Below are 17,633 nucleotides of genomic sequence, written 5' to 3' on the forward strand. Positions count from 1 at the left end.
ACCAAGGGGTTTTGCGCGTGGGAGTGGGCTCTGTCTGTGGTGTGGGCTCTGGGGTGGGGCTGGAGATGAGGGGTTTGGGGTGCAGGAGGGGGCTCAGGGCGGGGCAGGGGGTTGAAGTGCGGGAGGGGGTATGGGCTCCAGGAGGGAGTTTGGGTGCAGGAGGGGGCTCAGGACTGGGGTAGGGAGTTGGGGTGCAGGCTCCGGGGGGCTCAGGGCTGGGGTAGGGGGGTTGGGTGTGGGGTGCGGGCCCTGGGAGGGAGTTAGGATGTGGGAGGGGGTTCTGACCTGGGGCAGAGGGTTGGGGTGGGTGTGCGGGCTCCGGCCAAGTGGTGCTTACCTCAGGCAGCTACTGGTCAGAGGTGCAGCAGGGCTAAGTCAGGCTTCCTGCCTACCCTGGCTCTGCGCTGCTTCAGAAGTGACTGGCATGTCCGGTTCCTAGGTGCAGGCACAGCCAGGCAGCTCTGTGTGGTGCGCGCTGCACCTGCCCACAGGCACTGCCACCACAGCTCCTATTGGCCATGGTTCCTAGCCAGTGGGAGCTGCGGAGCCGGCGCTCAGGGCTGGGGCAGCGCGGGGCACTTCCCTGATCACACCTGTGCCTAGGGGCCGCAGGGACATGCCGGCTGCTTCCAGGAGCTGTGCGGAGCCAGGGCAGGCAGGGAGCCTGCCTTAGCCCCAATGCGCCGCTGACCGGACGTTTTAAGGGTCCCTTTTCGACCTGGTGTTCTGGTCGAAATCCGGACACCTGGCAACCTTAAATGAGGCCGTAACTGTAGGTAACTTGTGACTTTTCATGGCAATGTCTGTAGCAGCTCAGTGGGAAAGGATGTTTTCTGATTGGTTGACTTGGCTGCTTGCTTCTAATTGGTTGCATGTTTTATGTATGTTTGTTTGTTTTATTTGTTGTATTTATCATCATAACTTAATAAAGAGGAGTAACATTTTGCTGGTTTCTGATCACCTGCTGTTTTCCCTCTCAATTGTTAATACCAAATAAAGCTCAGATTTTCAGCAATCTGATAAGATAATGATCATTTCAGTCCAGACGGGGGTCAGAAGGAGATAAATTAGGGAGTAGTAAAGTAAGGAATCACTACAATTCTGTTTGCATGCATACATTGTTGGCAATTAACTGAATGTACCATTAGCTTTTTAACCATAGTGATCTGTCATTTATTTGAATACAGCTGCAGATGGCATTTTTGAAGAGCTGCAGAACTTGCCTATGTAACAAATTACTTTGCAAAACTGAAATGATTCACTGTTGTGTAAGGCATATTGGGGATTAGATTTACTGAAATCTAAATAGTAGAGTAAATCAGAAAGCCAATCAGTTGCTATATCCTGATTCTGAGATTAGAAAGTACTTTCAACTTCTCCTTGTTTTAAGGTTGTGGGAAAGTTGGTTTAATTAATTGCCAGTAAATCAGCTGTTCGTGGGCAGATGTGGCCTGCTCCTATATCATCTCCAATTTGATGAGAGAGGCTTGCTTGAATCTGTGCTATGGAATCCAGTGACCTAGTCTGTATGAGAGCTCTGCTCCACACACAATTTATACCATCAAGGTAAAAATTCCAGTTTGCTTGTTAGTTTGTAAAAGTGTGATCCCGTTTTCCCCAGGTGAAATTCCTGATCTTTTCCCTGATGATGAAGTTGAAAACATCATCAGCAGTGTGAGAAACGAAGTCAAAAGCCAAGGACTGGTGGATACCAGGGAAACCTGCTGGAAATTCTTCATAGACCGTGTTCGACGACAGCTAAAGGTAAGACTATGCCCAGGAGAATTTGCATCCCTACCCTTGGGCTCAATGCAGGGGTAACCAGTGCCGGCTCCAGGGTTTTGGCTGCCCCAAGCAGCCAAAAAAAAAAAAAAAAAAAAGCCGCGATCGCGATCTGCGGCGGCAATTCGGCGGGAGGTCCTTCACTCCTAGGTGGAGTGAGGGACCGTCCGCCGAATTGCCACCGAATACCTGGACATGCCGCCCCTCTCCGGAGCGGCCGCCCCAAGCACCTGCTTGACAAGCTGGTGCCTGGACCCGGCCCTGGGGGTAACCCTACAGAGTGAAATTCCATGGCCTGTGTATACAGGCAGTCAGACTAGGTGATCTAATAGTCCCTTCTGGCCTTAAAGTCTATGAATACCTGAATTGTCCAACACACCAAACAGCGCTTCAATTGAAGGAACATACCACCTCTGATAATTGCACACCGTACCTTTGTATAGTAATATGATGATTAGGAATTTCTGTCCAATATTTTTAACATATTGAACTAGTAAGAAGACAAACAGTGACTGATAACATTCCCTTAAAGACATTTTTTTTTTACATTTCTCCATATTTAATTAAACACAATCTCTCATTCCCCAAAAATGATGATTTTCCCCACAGACCTCTGCTAAAATACCATAAGCCTTTCCATTTTTTAGGTGGTATATTGGGATTTAGCCCTGGAGTCACATGGCTAAATCCTTGAATGCTTCTTGGAAAATCTAGGCTAAGGGGTCCATCTTAACCTCATATAAGCCTGGTAACTTGATGCTTTGCAGCTATGAGAACTCAAATCAGTTGTCTTCAGTCATATGGGTCGTGGCATCTAGACTAGAGATGAGTTTTGACATTTCAGCTCTAACGTGTTTCTTCTACCTACAGCACAACTTCTCAAATCTGGAAGGTCTTATAAATAAAGAGACCCCAATCTGACATGGCGGGGTGTGGGGGGGAATCTGATATTCATTTGAGACTCTTTGGGTTTTAATGTCCCTAGGTTTCTTATTTGATTGGGAGGTAGAATTGCATAGGAAAATGACTCCTGCTAGAATATCAGGCAACTTCCTTAATCTTTGTGCCTGCAAGTTGGACATTAGGTCATCAGACAATAAATCCAATTATTACCCAATAGGAAGGCTTCTTTCTTTTTTTTTATTAATTTGTTTCACTCCAACTCATTATCACTTTACATCTGCAGAGGTTGCATCAGTGCTAAACAGTGTTATTGTCCAGAGAAGTGTGTCTTTTCCTTGTCAGAATGAGGCTACCCTTACATTACAAGTGCGATATTGACTTTGCTACAACTAAACAAACGCACTCAGCATTTCACACACTGCATCCTACGGTAGGAGACATGGTTCCTGAGAAGTTTGCGGAAGACCTTTTGGAAATATGCCTAATTTTGGCTACAGCTTTGTTTAAGCTATCAGCCTTGGAGAGGACAGGTGGTAAATACATTGGGAGCTCAGGGGATCCTAGAACATGCAGAACACAGAGACATGCTGCTGAGAGCTCACTCACATGTTATTTGAACTTGCTAAAATAAATAAAAACCCAGTTTAAAGACTTGCCAAAGGGGGGGCCCTCCTCGTTGCCAGAGAAAGCACTGTGGGATACGGAGCTAAGCGGCAACAGGAAGTTGAAAGCAAGCACACCTCCTGCAGACACTGCTCAATGCCCCACTTCCTGTTGAGACTCGCTCTGTGTCACTCTCACACACAAACTCTCTGGTGTGGGGACTGTGTCTCTTGCTACGCACCACGCCTGACACAATAAAACCTCCATCTCAGCTTGGGGCATCTGCTGCTTCTGCAGAAACAGTCATAGTAATAAATAATAATAATGTTACCACCACCAGGTAGCAGCGGTAGAGAGTGAGACGGAGAACACAGCCAGGCTAGAGTACAGCAGCATCCCTAGGGCAGTGAAACAGGGCTGGGAGTGAGGAGCTTCCTGATGTGTGTTGGTGTAAACCAGCTCCTGGGCCATATTGTACCATTGTGTTTGTGTCTGAGTGACGTGCTCAGTGAGGTGCTTGAGAACTGGGCACCCAGCTTGTCAATGGTAGCTGTGCATGTAGGCTCGATCCAGTTGGTTCGGGAGCGGAAAGGGGAGTATCAGAGAGCTCGTAGGTGTCTGAGGGCCAGCCCCAGCCCCTCTGCAATGTGAAGCTTCTGACAGGCAGCATTAAATAGTGCCACTGCTTGAGGTCCTTAACTGCCCCTAGTGCAGGGTTGCTATGGTAGGGTAGAGCAGAGCTCCATGCCCCCCTCTCCCAGACACATCCTCTAGGCCAGGAAAGTGGGAGGTAGGGGAACAGCTGCACCAGCAGAATGTTCCCCTCTGGTACAAGAATCTATGCTGGGCATCTGTGGCAAGGTTATGGCTCCTTTGGGTCACCTGAGTCCCCTCATGACCAGTGCCCCGCACTGGAAATGTACCCTATGGTCAAAGGATAGGTGGATTTTCCACTAAAGGAGGAGTGTTTTGATTCATTGAGACTTGGTTCCATGCTTCTATTTCCTTGTTCTTTCTCATTAACAACATGATAGGGAACAGCTGTTCTGGGGTCAGCTGTTAAGTGTTGCTAAATTCTTTACTGCATTTAATAATGGAAATCTGCGGTCTGTGTAATAAACCAAGAAGCAGACTATAGCATGCCTTGTACATCAAGTGTCCCAGGTTTGATCAGCACAGGAGTGGATCTCCGACTGAACAGCAGACTGGAGGAGAGCAAATGTCAATATGTACAGCCATTTTGCCTCCTCCCACTCAGGGCCTATGTGTACAGCATCTAGCACAGTGGGGTTCTGGCCCATCACTAGGGCTCCTACGAGAATACAAATATTTAACAACAACAGTAGTAATTAATAATGGAGCATAGCTTGGCAGTACCTGAGAGTTGGGGCCCGGAGCTTTGCCCGGCACACAGAGAGTAACACAGACAACTGCAAAAGGCTACACACCTAAATCTAAGGCTGTAGAAAGAACAGTATGTTGGTGTTATTTTGAAGTAGTGGGTGATCATGTTATTAAAAACTGGATTACATAGCCTCAGATAGACATGTATAGGATCTTGAAGTATTGTGTACTGCTCTGTGTATGAGAGACAGAGTTTGTAAAAGCCAGTTAGATGAGAATACTCAGTAAGCCATACTGAAACAAGATACAGTAGATAAAGGGCCTGATTCTCACTGATGCTACGGTCCCTTTCCACGACTCCACACCCTAGGTCTATATCTATTTACAGCCATTTCAAGGCCCCTTTATGCTGCCAGAGTGCAGTATAAATGAGAGCCAGGCCCTAAATATGCAGCATTGAGTAACAGTGAAAGTTTGCTAGGTTCCGCCAGCAGGGTGATTCTGGCCCATTTGTGACCATAGTGTAACCCACACACCACCTAGGTGTGGTGCTCTGTCCCCTTTAGTGGCACCGAGACCACTTAAAGATTAGTGAGTCTGTTCTACAGCCTTAGCTAACAGCCATATGGCTTTTAGCTCATGCAATAGAGGCTCATGCATTTAGCTCTAGAGGTCCCAGGTTCAATCCCGCCCGCTGACGACCGGGGTCTGTTGGCGTTACAATAGCAGTACTTCAGGGGAGCAGTTTGCTTTTATTTCAGAGAGAAAGGAGTGCTGGCTGTTCGGTTATCCTGTTTTATATGGAATTTCCAACTGCAGATGCACTGGCCCAAGACGCAAAGGCTCAAAGCTCAAGAGATCATTCTGGGTGCGGCTCCTGATCTTACTCTGAAATCCTCCCGGGGAGTCATTCTCCCTTATTTTTGCGGATACAGACTAACACGGCTGCTACTCTGAAATCTCCCAACAGGGAAAACCCAAAGCTGCAGCTATGTCAGGTGCCTCCCCGCCTGCTGCCCTGCCTCTTCTTACTCCTCAGGTTGCTCTTTGTTTCTCACCCGTTGGTAACAAGCTGAGAATTCGCAGCAGGAAATTCCCAGCTGTGGTGAACTGCACAGCGATAGACTGGTTCCACGAGTGGCCTCAAGAGGCATTGGAGTCTGTCAGCCTGCGCTTCCTGCAAGAAACTGAGAACATTGAGGTGAGGTTCCAACAGAGGTAACCCCTGCTGACTCTGCAGCTCCTGGTCTGTCAGCTGCGAGTCCTTCCAGCCCAAGATGGACCCTGTGTGCCCCAGTGCACTCACCGTGATCTCATCAGCTAGTCATGAGCAGCTATAGCCTTGGCTTCATTAGCAGAAGTGAGAAGCTGCTGCATCCAAGCCCAGCCTGAAGTCCTCTGCAAGAGAGGGCTGTAACTCAGTCACAGTGGTGCAGTCAGCACCCAGCTTCTGCAGCAACCTGCTATTACTGTAAGCAGTACATTCAGACTGAATTCCCAGTAATGTTACAGTAGAGCCTCCGTTCTACCAAAAGAGACAGCTTTACTTCTTTTGCTGCAGATGTGTCTGAGAATTTTTAGGTATTCTCTAGAGCAAATACATTTGAAGCTCGGTTTGACGTCTACTTAATACTCAACTAACAGCTAAATGGATTTATTCATTTAGCTTTTCTACATAGTATTTAGTTGAGTTATATTGTCTAGAACGTCTCTTTTAATGAGTATGTATTTTCCTCTCTCTACAGAACTGTTCTTATTTAATTAGTAAAAGGGAGTTATTATATACAAATGAATGGTATAAAAATTACTCAGTACAGTATGTTCAAATGTAGAGCACAAGTAACAGCAAATGGAGAAATTCTAGAGAGAGTAAATTAATGAAGAGCCCAAATGAGATGCTACACAGTCAATTGTGCTGTAGTAGAAGGCAATGATTAATAGATTTCCTTACTTTTTATTTTGTATAAAATATCGTCTCTTTCATTTTAGCTTTCAGTGAAAGACTCAATAAGCAAGTTTATGGCTTATGTCCATACAAGTGTCAATGAGATGTCCCGGTCTTATCTGAGCAATGAACGTCGCTATAACTACACCACACCCAAGTCATTCCTCGAGCAAATCAAACTCTACCAAAATTTGTTATTTAAAAAGGGCAAGGAGCTGACAGCAAAAATGGAGCGACTGGAGAATGGCCTGCAGAAACTCAACAGCACATCTGCACAGGTGAGAAGACCCTTCTCTTGTCTCTGGTCTGAATGCTGATTTGTTTAGTTGTTTCTCAGCTCAATGCATACTGTGCTCCAGTCTGGAATCAAAACTGCAGATTAAAAGTGGGATGCAGGTAGTGAATGTCTGTGCTGGATCCTGGCTTTAGAATCCCCACCTCTCCCGTCCAGGGCTTGGGCTCAATTCTCAGATGAGACAAGCTTCTATTCCATGCAGGGGGGAGGAGGAGAGTGAGAGTGAGGGTGTGTGTGTGTAAAGCCAGCTGCTGTGGTTCTGAACTAATCACTGCACAAGCAGAGAATCAAGTAGAGATCAATTTGATAAGTAGGTTTATGTAATTATGGTAATTGTTTCTCAGTTACACATAATATAGTATCTTTGCATAGTCTGGGCCAGAGTGAGACCTGGAGTAAGGTCAAGGGAGCCGAAGTCAATGATTTTGCAACTGCTTACACTAGATCTGCATCTGTACAGCTTCAGCTACACATTGTGTCTTGTCATACTGCCATGGATGTGTGATAAAAATGGGTAATGATGGGATCATTTTCCCTTACAAATCAGGATACACATTTTTAAGAAGCCCTAGTTAATGAGCATTCCTGAATAACCCAGTAGACTGAAATCCACTTGTAAAGAACCTAGCTGGGTAAACTGCTAAAATGATGACTGGCTGTATATTGTTCTGAGTAATTGGCAACTCTCTCGAATCTGCAGAAATTGGCACTGCATTTCAATCAAATGCCCACTGTTCCTTTGGAACCACTTCATCATCAGTTCTACCCTTCTTGCTAAATCCATCCCACACACTCTGTTTTACACTTCATTAGAATCATAGACCCATAGGGTTAGAAGGGACCACAAGGGTCATCTAGTTAACCCCCTGCCAAGATGCAGGATTTGTTGTGACTAAACCATCCAAGACAGATGGCTCCTCCTTTTGAAAACCTCCAGTGAAGGAGCTTCCATGACCTCCCCAGGCAGTCTGTTCCATTGTCCTACTGTTCTTACAGTTTAAGAAGTTTTTCCTGAGATTCAATCTAAATCTGCCATGCTGTAGTTTGAACCCATTGCCTCTTGTCCTGCCCGCTGTGGTAAGAGAGAACAACTTTTCTCCTTTTTTTATGGCAGCTTTTCAATATTTGAAGACCACTATCATGTGCCCCCTTAATCTCCTCTTTTCCAAACTAAACATGCCCAGTTCCTTCAGCCTTTGCTCATATGGTTTGCATTCCATCCCTTTGATCATCTTTGGCACTCACCTCTGCATCCTTCCCAGTTTCTCTATATCCTTTCTATACATTGGTGACCAAAACTGGACACAGTACTCCAGCTGAGGCCTAACCATTGCTGAGTAGAGCTGTACTGTCACCTTCACCTTCCGTGACTTGCATGCTATGCCTCTGTTAATGCAACCTAAAATTGCATTTGCGTTTTTGTGAAACAGCATCGCATTGCTGACTCATGTTGAGGTTGTGATCCTCCACAACTCCCAGATCCTTCTGAGCAGTGCTGCTGCCAAGCCAGTTATCCCCCATTCTGTATTTCTGCATTTGATTTTTCTTCCCTAAGTGTAGCACCTTACATTTGTCTTTCTTGAATTTAATTTTGTTATCTATAGCCCAGTTCTCCAATTTATAAAAATCCCTCTGAATTTTAGTTCTATCCTCTAAAGTGTTGGCAGCCTCCCCATAGCATTATGTAATTTGCCAATATGATCAGTATGCTCTCTATTCCTAAATCCCGATAATAAAGATGTTGAATGTCACGAACCAGAACAGATCCCTGTGGAACCCCACTCGAGACCTCCTTCCAATCTGACATCGTTCCATTAGTAGTTACTCATTGTGTGGTTGTTTAACCAATTATGTATCCACTTAATGGTAGATTCACCAAGCCCACATTTCTCCAGCTTACTTATGAGATGTGGGACTGTGTCAGAAGCCTTGTTAAACTCCAGGAATATTATGTCCATCACATTTCCCAGGTATTAACCTAGGTAAGGAATCTCTTATTTACCTTTTTGTGCTGAGGGAAATGGGCCCAACTTGATGCCACCCCAACCAGAATGTAGAACGAGGGGAAGAGGGGGATACTGAGAAGACCCCAGTAGGGACCAGCAGGCTTCATCTTTTCCATTTGAACTAACTGGACAACCTTGGTGATGGAAGCATTCCCTCTGGTGCCCAATGGAGAATGGAGATTGCTGCAGATAGGCTATGGGCTATATCATAGAATCATAGACTATCAGGGTTGGAAGGGACCTCAGGAGGTCATCTAGTCCAACCCCCTGCTCAAAGCAGGACCAATCCCCAGACATCTTCAGTACTGCTGAGTACCCATAACTGCAAAGGAAGTCAAAGGGAGCTGCGAGCACTCAGCACCTTTATACATTGGGCCCTATGTGTAGCTTGCTCAATTTGGGGCCGAAGCATCTTCTGTAATCCGCAGCTTGCAGTTTTTATGACATTTAATGGTGGAGAAGATGGCTCACATCTGTGTTTCTTACTGGCAGCTGACTCTAATACTAATACAAACACCAAAGCCCCTACTACTTTAGGAATGGTTTCCTAGACGTCTCAGTGGGCATTTATTTACAAGGTCCAACACAATATCGGTAGTGTCCCAGGAGTCTGGGATGAAATGTGGAGCTTTTAATGATCAGCATGGCTTTCTCCTGCCTTCTCTTTTCCTTGGGATTTTTCTGGTGTTGTGGGATAGGCTATCATTAAGCTTGAAGGTGATTTCACATTGGACTAGAATTGAAGCAAGTAGTGATTGTTCATAGAGTTGACTGACATTAAAACCACAGTTTTCAAACTTGGATGTGCAAAATTAAGCACCTCGCTAAAACTGACCTGATTTTCAGAGGTGCTGAGCAGTCACAGCTGCCATTGACTTCAGAACAAGTTCTGGATACTTAACACTGATGACAACCAGTCCACTTATTTAGATGCCTGAAGATGGACGTAGATGGCAACTGCAAGCAGTCTGGTTTGGAAACGTCAGCCTGACCTCCATGGAAATGACACGAGTTCTATTGCGCAGAGTGGACTGCAAGTGCAAAGAGACAGATGCTCTGTCCCTCTCAAGTGTGTAGTCTGATGTTTTTATTAAATGGGATTTTGAAGGCTTTTTTTTTTAAGCAGGGAAAAAGAATTTTGACATCTACGTAGGGAACAAGCTGTGCCTCAAGGCTGAGGGCGATGGTCCTGATCCACAAAGGGACTTAAGCTTTGTGACACTGAGTGTCCCTCTCCTGGAGTCAGGCAGCTTAGGTGCCTAAGCCGTTTCTTGTGAGAATGATTTAGGCAGCTGCTTAGTGCCACCCAAAATGGCCAGAAGAGGAGGTGGTGGTGCCTACATTATCACTTTATCCCAGTGGTAAGATCACTCACCTGAGAGGTGAGAGACCCCTATTCAGATCCTTTCTCCTCCACAGGCAGAGGGGGGAATTGAACCTGGATCTCCCCCGTCCCAGGTGAGTGCTCTAACCACTTGGCTAAAAGCTATAAATTGGCCACCTCCTCTTTCTCTGGCCAGATTTTGAATGGGACTTAATCTGTATGGGCTCTGAGCGTGCCTACCGGATTGGGCCTCACAGGTGAGCTAGGTCCTCCTCTACTGATCCTTCCCCACTTTGTGGATCGGTCTGGGGCTCATGTGGGAGAGCTGCATCTGGAGACCTAGTGTGAGTTAGCAGTGCACCTGCCCAAAGACGGAAACATCAGTGCCAAGAACTTTTACCCTGAAAACTTAAGTGCCGAGTGACTGTAGATGCCTGCAGAGTTAGGCAGCAGCTGAGCGGGAGTTTTGTGGACCACAGTGGTGCCTAAAATTGGATCTTCAGTGCCTAAGTAGCTTTGTGGATCCAGGCCTGTGCTCCCATTCCCAACGTAGTTCTCACTGCTCTTGGTGCCTGGCAGTTAATGGCTAGTTAATTATAGGTATTGAATACGTTGTGGCACCTTAGGATACTGATTTTAACTTGGGCACTTACAATCTTTTCTCAGGGTGTTTCTTGAATTAGCCATTCTAGTTTCAAAATCTTCCCCCCCCCTCTTTTGGGATTTGGAAATCTTGGCATTCGTGATTAGCTTCTGTTTTAGGTAGCTGTCTTTCATTAGCGTATGTACTAAACAAAACTTCAGACAATGGCTGTCCTCCATTTCCAGAAAAGTCACAGGCTAGCTCCCAGGTAGGAAGACCTTAATGAAATTGGAGAAGACTGCTGGTTGAGTAATTTATTTTTCAGAGCTATGCTCAATAAAAAGAGGTCTGTTCAAAGCCCTGTTGCTGAGTTAACTTTTAATATGACTTTTGTTAAAATTGCATCGTTGAATTCTAGATCCAGGTCTCGCCTGCTGTACCAATTAATTGCTGACCTTTGTGATGCAGTGTTTGTGTTCTTGAAACGCAGCATGGGCATTCAGATTAAATGTGCCTGCTGGGAGCCTGCCCTCCAGGTTTTCTGTTATTTAATAATTCTTCTTGCTGTGTTCCTGGTCATAGTCAAGTCTTTCCTATCTCCCAGTTGGAGTCACAGTGCATTTCCCTTGAATGTCTGGCTTGCTTTGTTCTTTTCCTTTCTCCTCCACCTTAGACATTGCTTATCTGCCTAACCAGAACACATAGAAGCGTCTCACCGAATCTTCTCATTTCTTAGCCCAGTTGGTGATTGCACACTCCATATTGCTATTGGTTGATAATCTCATTATCTATGCTGAGGCACTTTTGGATCTTTTTGCTAACACCCTGATCTAATCAGTCTTGAGATGATAATCGGGAAGGAGCATGCTAAAATTTTCAAATTTCCTTGGGGTGTTCACTTACAGTCATTTCTCAACACCTCATTCTTTCGCTTACCGGACATGGCCTTAGAGGGCTGTTCTCCCTTTTAGTCTTTTCCTCCTCCCATTGCCATTCTGCCATCTTCTGGTAAAAATGTATCTTATGCTTGCTTCAGTGCACATGAAGGGTTAATGTTGTAGGTCTCACTGTACCCTGAAGCAGCGCTCACTCTTCTGTATCACTTCTGGGGTGTTATGAGTAAAACACTTACCTCTGTGCCCTTGACTGCCTCACAAGAGTCCAGTGAGTTGCCTCTAGCCAAGCAAGATAGGTAGAGAAGTTCTTCTTTGAGTAGATGCAGCCAGGCATTCCAGGTAGGGTGCACACACCCAGCACACCGAAGTTGGATAACTTTTCCTAACAGTACCCTTAGGGGCGGTACTTGTGCCCTGTGGCCCTAGCCATGCACCAGCTATATGAGGATGGTGCTGCCTTGATACCTCTCAGTTCCTTCTCACCGCTGGTAGCTAGAGTCTGAGCTCGGCATCATGTTTTCACCTCATGTTTTCAGTCTCAGTTTTCTAAGAGCTTTTTGTTTTCCTCTAGATAATAGTAGTACCTTAGGTCTAGTTTAGTGTCAGTTAAAGTAGTTGCTGCCCTGTGTGATGCCCTCACCAGAGTTCAAGCATTGTCTGTCATGTGGGGGCGGGGCATCCCCAACAGTGATCATTGAATATCAGGGTTGGAAGGGACCTCAGGAGGTCATCTAGGTGCTTGTTGTGTCTGGTGAGGGACACATTGAGGAACGATGCTCCCTCTTTAAGTCCATCAAGAGGAGGACTCAGGTGGCAAGAAACTTAGGATTGAAGCAGCACCTTCTGGAGCAGGCCTCAAGGCCCACTGTGGCACTGAGGCCCTGGTCTGATCAGCGGTCGCCTTTGGAACCAGCAAGTGATGCCGCTCCACATTCGGAGCCCGCTGTCTCCCCCAATAGGGACAAGAGTCGTTCTCCCTCCTCTGGTGCAGTGAGGCAGAGGTCCCATAAGATTAATCGGGACAGATCCAGAGCTCAGAGAGACTCTTCCTCATCTTTTAAGAAGAGTGCAGACCAGCACCATGTTCCCTCCAGCACATGGGATGGAGCAGGTCCATCTAACTGGTGCCCGCTACCGCACGAAGATCAGCATCAGCCTGTACTGTCGACTCCGGTTCTGGCCATGGATCGTCCGTTGAGTCAGTACCGATGATGTTAGTACCAGCGCTGACTGTCTCGATGCTGGTGGTGTATCAGCTGGCATCAGACCTGTTTGGTTTCTCAGTCCCTGATTCTCCACTAGTTCAGGAGTTTTCCAGTGCCATGGTTTCTACTGCTTCATCCTCCATTGTGCCCTTGGCACCTTCTGACCATGTTGCAAAGCTGCTGGGTTCATGGTCACTGCAACTCGCACTCCCCATGTCTCAGGCTGTGGAACTGAGACCGATGTCATGCCTGGCACCGAGGGACCCTCAACACTGGTCCATCCCTCGGCACTGTCATTGCCCTGCTAGCAGATCCCATCGTTGAGCTCAGTACTGTCCTTGGCCTTGGTGCCAGCACCTCCTCCTGTACTAGGTTGGAGTGTGTCTTGCTTGGTACCAACTGTGCCAATTCCCTGTTCCTCTTCAGCACTGATGCCACTCCCATGTTGGGCTTCGTATGAGTCTGATTGTTTGTTCGCCCCGTCATCACCAGAGAATCTCTGGGACTCCTAGAGATCCAGGTCAGGGTCGTCTTCTCCTTTGTTGTCTCCTGATAGGCAGCAGAGACCATCCTCAAATCAATATTAGTTCCGAGGTCGGCATTGTTCCTGCAGAAAGGACAGGGGCTCTTGGCCTGGTACCGACTGGCCACCAGTGTCATATCCATTTGCCTAGTGGCCTCCTTGGAATTCTTGTGCAAGATCATTCCAGAGCAAGATCATCGGTCCCATTGGTGGCTCCCATTCCTGAACCACTGCAGCTATAAGCAACCGCTGAGTCTGTTCCCTGTGGGCCTCCAGGGTTATCCTGACCGGATCTTGTGGTTCAAGAACAGGATCCATCATTGGCACAGCAAACTGCTTCTTCGTCCTCTCCAACCACTCTGGGCTGGGCTCCTCCTCTGCCTCAATGCCTGAGCACTTTAAGGCATATCAGGACCACCTTAAGCATATGACCACTACCTTTAGGCATCCAGGCTGAATTTCTGCAAGAGAATATGAATAAGCTGCAGGATATTCTCCAATCATTAGCTCCTGGGAGAGTAGCCCTCTCAATAAATCAGGCTGTCTTGGAGCCTTCAGAGCCCCTCTGGAATATTCCCCCTTCATTGCCTCCCATGGCAAAACTTGCAGTGAAGCGATACTTCATCCACATGCAGGGTTTTGAGGGCCTTTACTCCCACTCGGGCCCTAACTCTCTGAGGTAACTGCAGTGAATGACAGGGCACAACAGGGAAGGTATAAATTTATGTCTTAGGACAAAGAGTCCAAAAGGATGGACTTGATGGGGAGCAAGATTTATACGTCTTCTTCCATGCAGATGGGCATTGTGAACCAGCAGGCATTGCTCTATAACTACAACTTTGTTAATTGGGCGGCATAAGTTTGTGGACAAATTGCCAGAAGCCCCCAGGGAAGAGTTTAAGGCGTTAGTTGCAGAAGGCTGTATGGTAGCCAAGACGTTGTAGTCAGCGTTTTCATGTCAGTGTTTTTAAACTCCAGGGTAGAAAGGTTCTTAAAAGGAGTCACTGATAACTCAGAAGAGGGAGAATATGGGGGGATGTTGGAGCAGGGCATGGAAGAGTGGGGAGGAAAGGAGGTGTCAGAGCTGTGCAGTTAGGAATAATGTGGTGCTTCAGATCTTCCACTCAGAATCTTGCACATCTATGCACCCCATTCTGTCCCCCTTTCTCCTAGAAATGCCCCCCACTGACACCATGTGAGTCCCTGCACTGTTCCTGCCCTGTCTCCCCAATTCCTCAACCTGCAGGTCCTATCCCAAGACCTGCCTCTCTGTGGGGAGGAGGTCTGAGGAGAGACAACCAGGCTGTGCTGGACAGCCAGAGGGATGGGAGCTGAGAAGATGTTGCAGGGGCAGTGAAGGGACTACCATGCTGCAGTGCATTCTTTGGCTGGGGTAATTATTGTTGACGAGCCAGAGGCACTGGAGGGTGAGAGTGGGGATGCTGAGAAAAGCCAAAGAAATTAAATGCCCTAAAACATCATTAAAGCAGAGTTAAGGTTGCCCAGTGCTGCCTCATGCCCTTCCAGAATGTGGTGAGTGGCTAAACATAGACCACTGAAAACCAGAAAATGAAGAGTCAAGGTACATGCTTCCCCCAGGCAACCTTAACTCTGCCCCCTGGAGCTGGCAGTAGCCACTGGGAATGGTTCAGTAGTGTTGATGCCATCATAAGTAGGCCTGGAGAAGGACTGTGGGAAGGTGTCATTGTGTTTTGTCCCAGATTTGAATTGCATCACTTCTCTGCATGCACTCCAGCTGTGTTCACTGTGGTAGCTGTGACTGTATTAAATGGCGGAGAGATTATCTGAAACAGTTTGTCAGAGCCGTCACTGTGATATGAGGAGAGGTGCACATGTACCTTGAGGGATCAAGGCTGCCTTATTTCAGTGCAGAGTTCTCTAGGTTGTGTCAGTTGCAGTGCACAGGGGTCTTACTGCCATGGAGCTTGTCAGCAGTCTGATGGCAGACGTGACAGCGGCCTGTAGGGTTTAAGTGAAGGCAATAACTCAGAAGGAATCTTCAGGGCAAGGGTGAAGGAGAGGTAACATTTAGGAACTCTGGGGTGGTTTGGGTGATGGCTGAGTGTAGGCCAGGTGTAGGTAGCACCTGATCATTATGCCTGACCTAACCACGAGCTTTGCATGAGCAAAAAGAAGGTGTTAGACTGTGTCCTACAGGGAGCTGTCCCCAGAGTGTTCCATGCATCAGCAAGGGTAAAGAATGGGTGTTACCAGCATGCTGGGGCATTGCTCAAAGAGGGCAAAACTAAGGTTGCGCTATGGTGGTGTTGTGTCCCTTACCTTCCTATTTCTTGGTTCTCAGAGGTTTATGTTTAGCCTCTCTCCACATTCTGGAAGGGTACAAGGCACCACGGGCAACCTGAACTCAGCATTGACAAAGTTTTGGGCCATTTAACAGATGCATTAGCACTGTAGATACATCACACAACTTGTGTAGATGGTGACACATGGTACCTTAAACCCTGATTCAACAAGGTACTTAAACACGTAAGTATAACACTGACAGACCCCAGTCATCAGTGGGCAGGATCGAACCTGGGACCTCTGGAGCAAAATGTATGAGCTAAAAGTGACATGGTTCTTAGCTAAGGCTGTAGCAGACTCATTAATCTCTGAGTGGTCTCGGTGCCACTACAGGGGGCAGAATACCACACCCAGGAGGTGTGTGGGTTACATAAGCAGTCCTATTGCTATCACTCGTGAGGTTATTCACGTGAGGTTACTCATGTGCTTAAAGTTCTTTGTTAATCAGGCCTTAATGAAGAATGTGAACAAGACCCTTCAGTCTGCTGTGGTCTAATCAGGATTTTGTAAAACTTGGATATTGCAGTAAAGGGGGCAAGAGAAGTGGATAGCCTGAGAAGATAAATGATGTTTCTATGGGCATTGTAACACCAAAGGCTGGAGTTTGCCCAACCAATATAGGATTAAGAGTGCTGCATTCCAGCATTTGCAGTCCTGATGAGATAAAACTGTTTGTTATGTATGGCTAAGGCTGTCTCCATTTGTTTTGGGTTTTTTTCACCCAGGGCTTCACTGCAGGGGAAGAGTGAAGTTATTTTGCTGCATTTTCCTATTATGGTTTCCACTGAACAAACTGAACATTTCACAGTTAAACATTCATCGTTAAACTGTACATTCTGGCCTTGTTGTCACTAGGAAAAAAGGTATATTTTTAACATGTGCCAAAATCCTAGTGTAGACAAGGCATGGTGTCATTTTAACACGTTAGCACCCAGGGGTCGGCAACCTTTCAAAGAAGAAGAGCCATTTTTTTGTTTTTGTCTTTGATCAAAATATTTCGAGAGCCGCATCACACGCAAAGCTATTTGTAAAGTTAGAATTTATCAACTAATAATAATTGAACATATTAAAGTTATTACTACTCACCAATACTTTTACGCGACTTCTGCCATTTGAATTTGAATATAAGCAGGAGGGGGCTCCAGGTTGGGACAGGGGATTGGGGTACAGGAGGGGGTTATGACCTGGGGCAGGGGGTTGGGGTGCGAGAGGGGGTGTGAGGTGCAGGCTCTGGCTGGGAGGCGCTTACCACAGGCAGCTCCTGGCCAGCGGCGCAGCAGGACTCTGCCCCCATGCCGCTCCCGAAAGCGGCTCGCTGCTGGCACGTCTCTGCACGTCCCTGGTGGGGGGCGGGTCCACGTGCTGCCCCCGACCCCAGCACTGTCCTCACAGCTCCCATTGGCTGGTTCCTGGACAATGGGAACTGTGGGGGCGGTTCTTGCAGGTGCAGACAGTGCACAGAGACCCGCTACCCCCCTCTCCCCAAGGAGCGCGCAGAGACGTGCCAGCAGGCAACCGCTTCCAGAAGTGGTGTGGGGTCAGAGCCCTGCTGCACCACCGGCCGGGAGCTGAACCTCACACCCCCTCAAAAAATGGCTGCCAGCAAGGGTGCTGCCAAAGAGCCACAAGGGGGCAGCCAAAGAACCTCATGCAGCTTCGGAGCCGCAGGTTGCCGACCCCTGTGTTAGCCAGACAAGGTAAACTCTATGGGAAGACTGAGGGTTCACTACAACTAGTTAAGACATTAAAACAACAACTTGCCTTGTCTACACTAGGAATTTAACAACATTAGCTAACACGTTAAAACACACCTTTCACCTAATGTAGAATGGCCTTTCATGCTTTCAACTATTTGTGTTTCTTTTGAGTGTAATCATAACTCTGAATTTCCTGGGTTTC

General features: G+C 47.0%; 1 protein-coding gene across 1 annotated transcript in view; it reads left to right on the plus strand.

Annotated features, from left to right (window-relative positions):
- Window positions 1-17,633, plus strand: part of DNAH9 (dynein axonemal heavy chain 9) — a 420,192-nt gene that overhangs the window by 191,858 nt on the left and 210,701 nt on the right. Inside the window, exons 46-48 of the mRNA XM_065415313.1 lie at window positions 1,622-1,764; window positions 5,672-5,833; window positions 6,622-6,855. Coding sequence (XP_065271385.1) covers window positions 1,622-1,764; window positions 5,672-5,833; window positions 6,622-6,855 — 539 coding nt within the window. The remainder of the gene's footprint in view (window positions 1-1,621; window positions 1,765-5,671; window positions 5,834-6,621; window positions 6,856-17,633) is intronic.

The sequence above is a fragment of the Emys orbicularis genome, chromosome 13 (genome assembly GCF_028017835.1).
Source record: "Emys orbicularis isolate rEmyOrb1 chromosome 13, rEmyOrb1.hap1, whole genome shotgun sequence".
Taxonomy (NCBI): Eukaryota; Metazoa; Chordata; order Testudines; family Emydidae; genus Emys; species Emys orbicularis.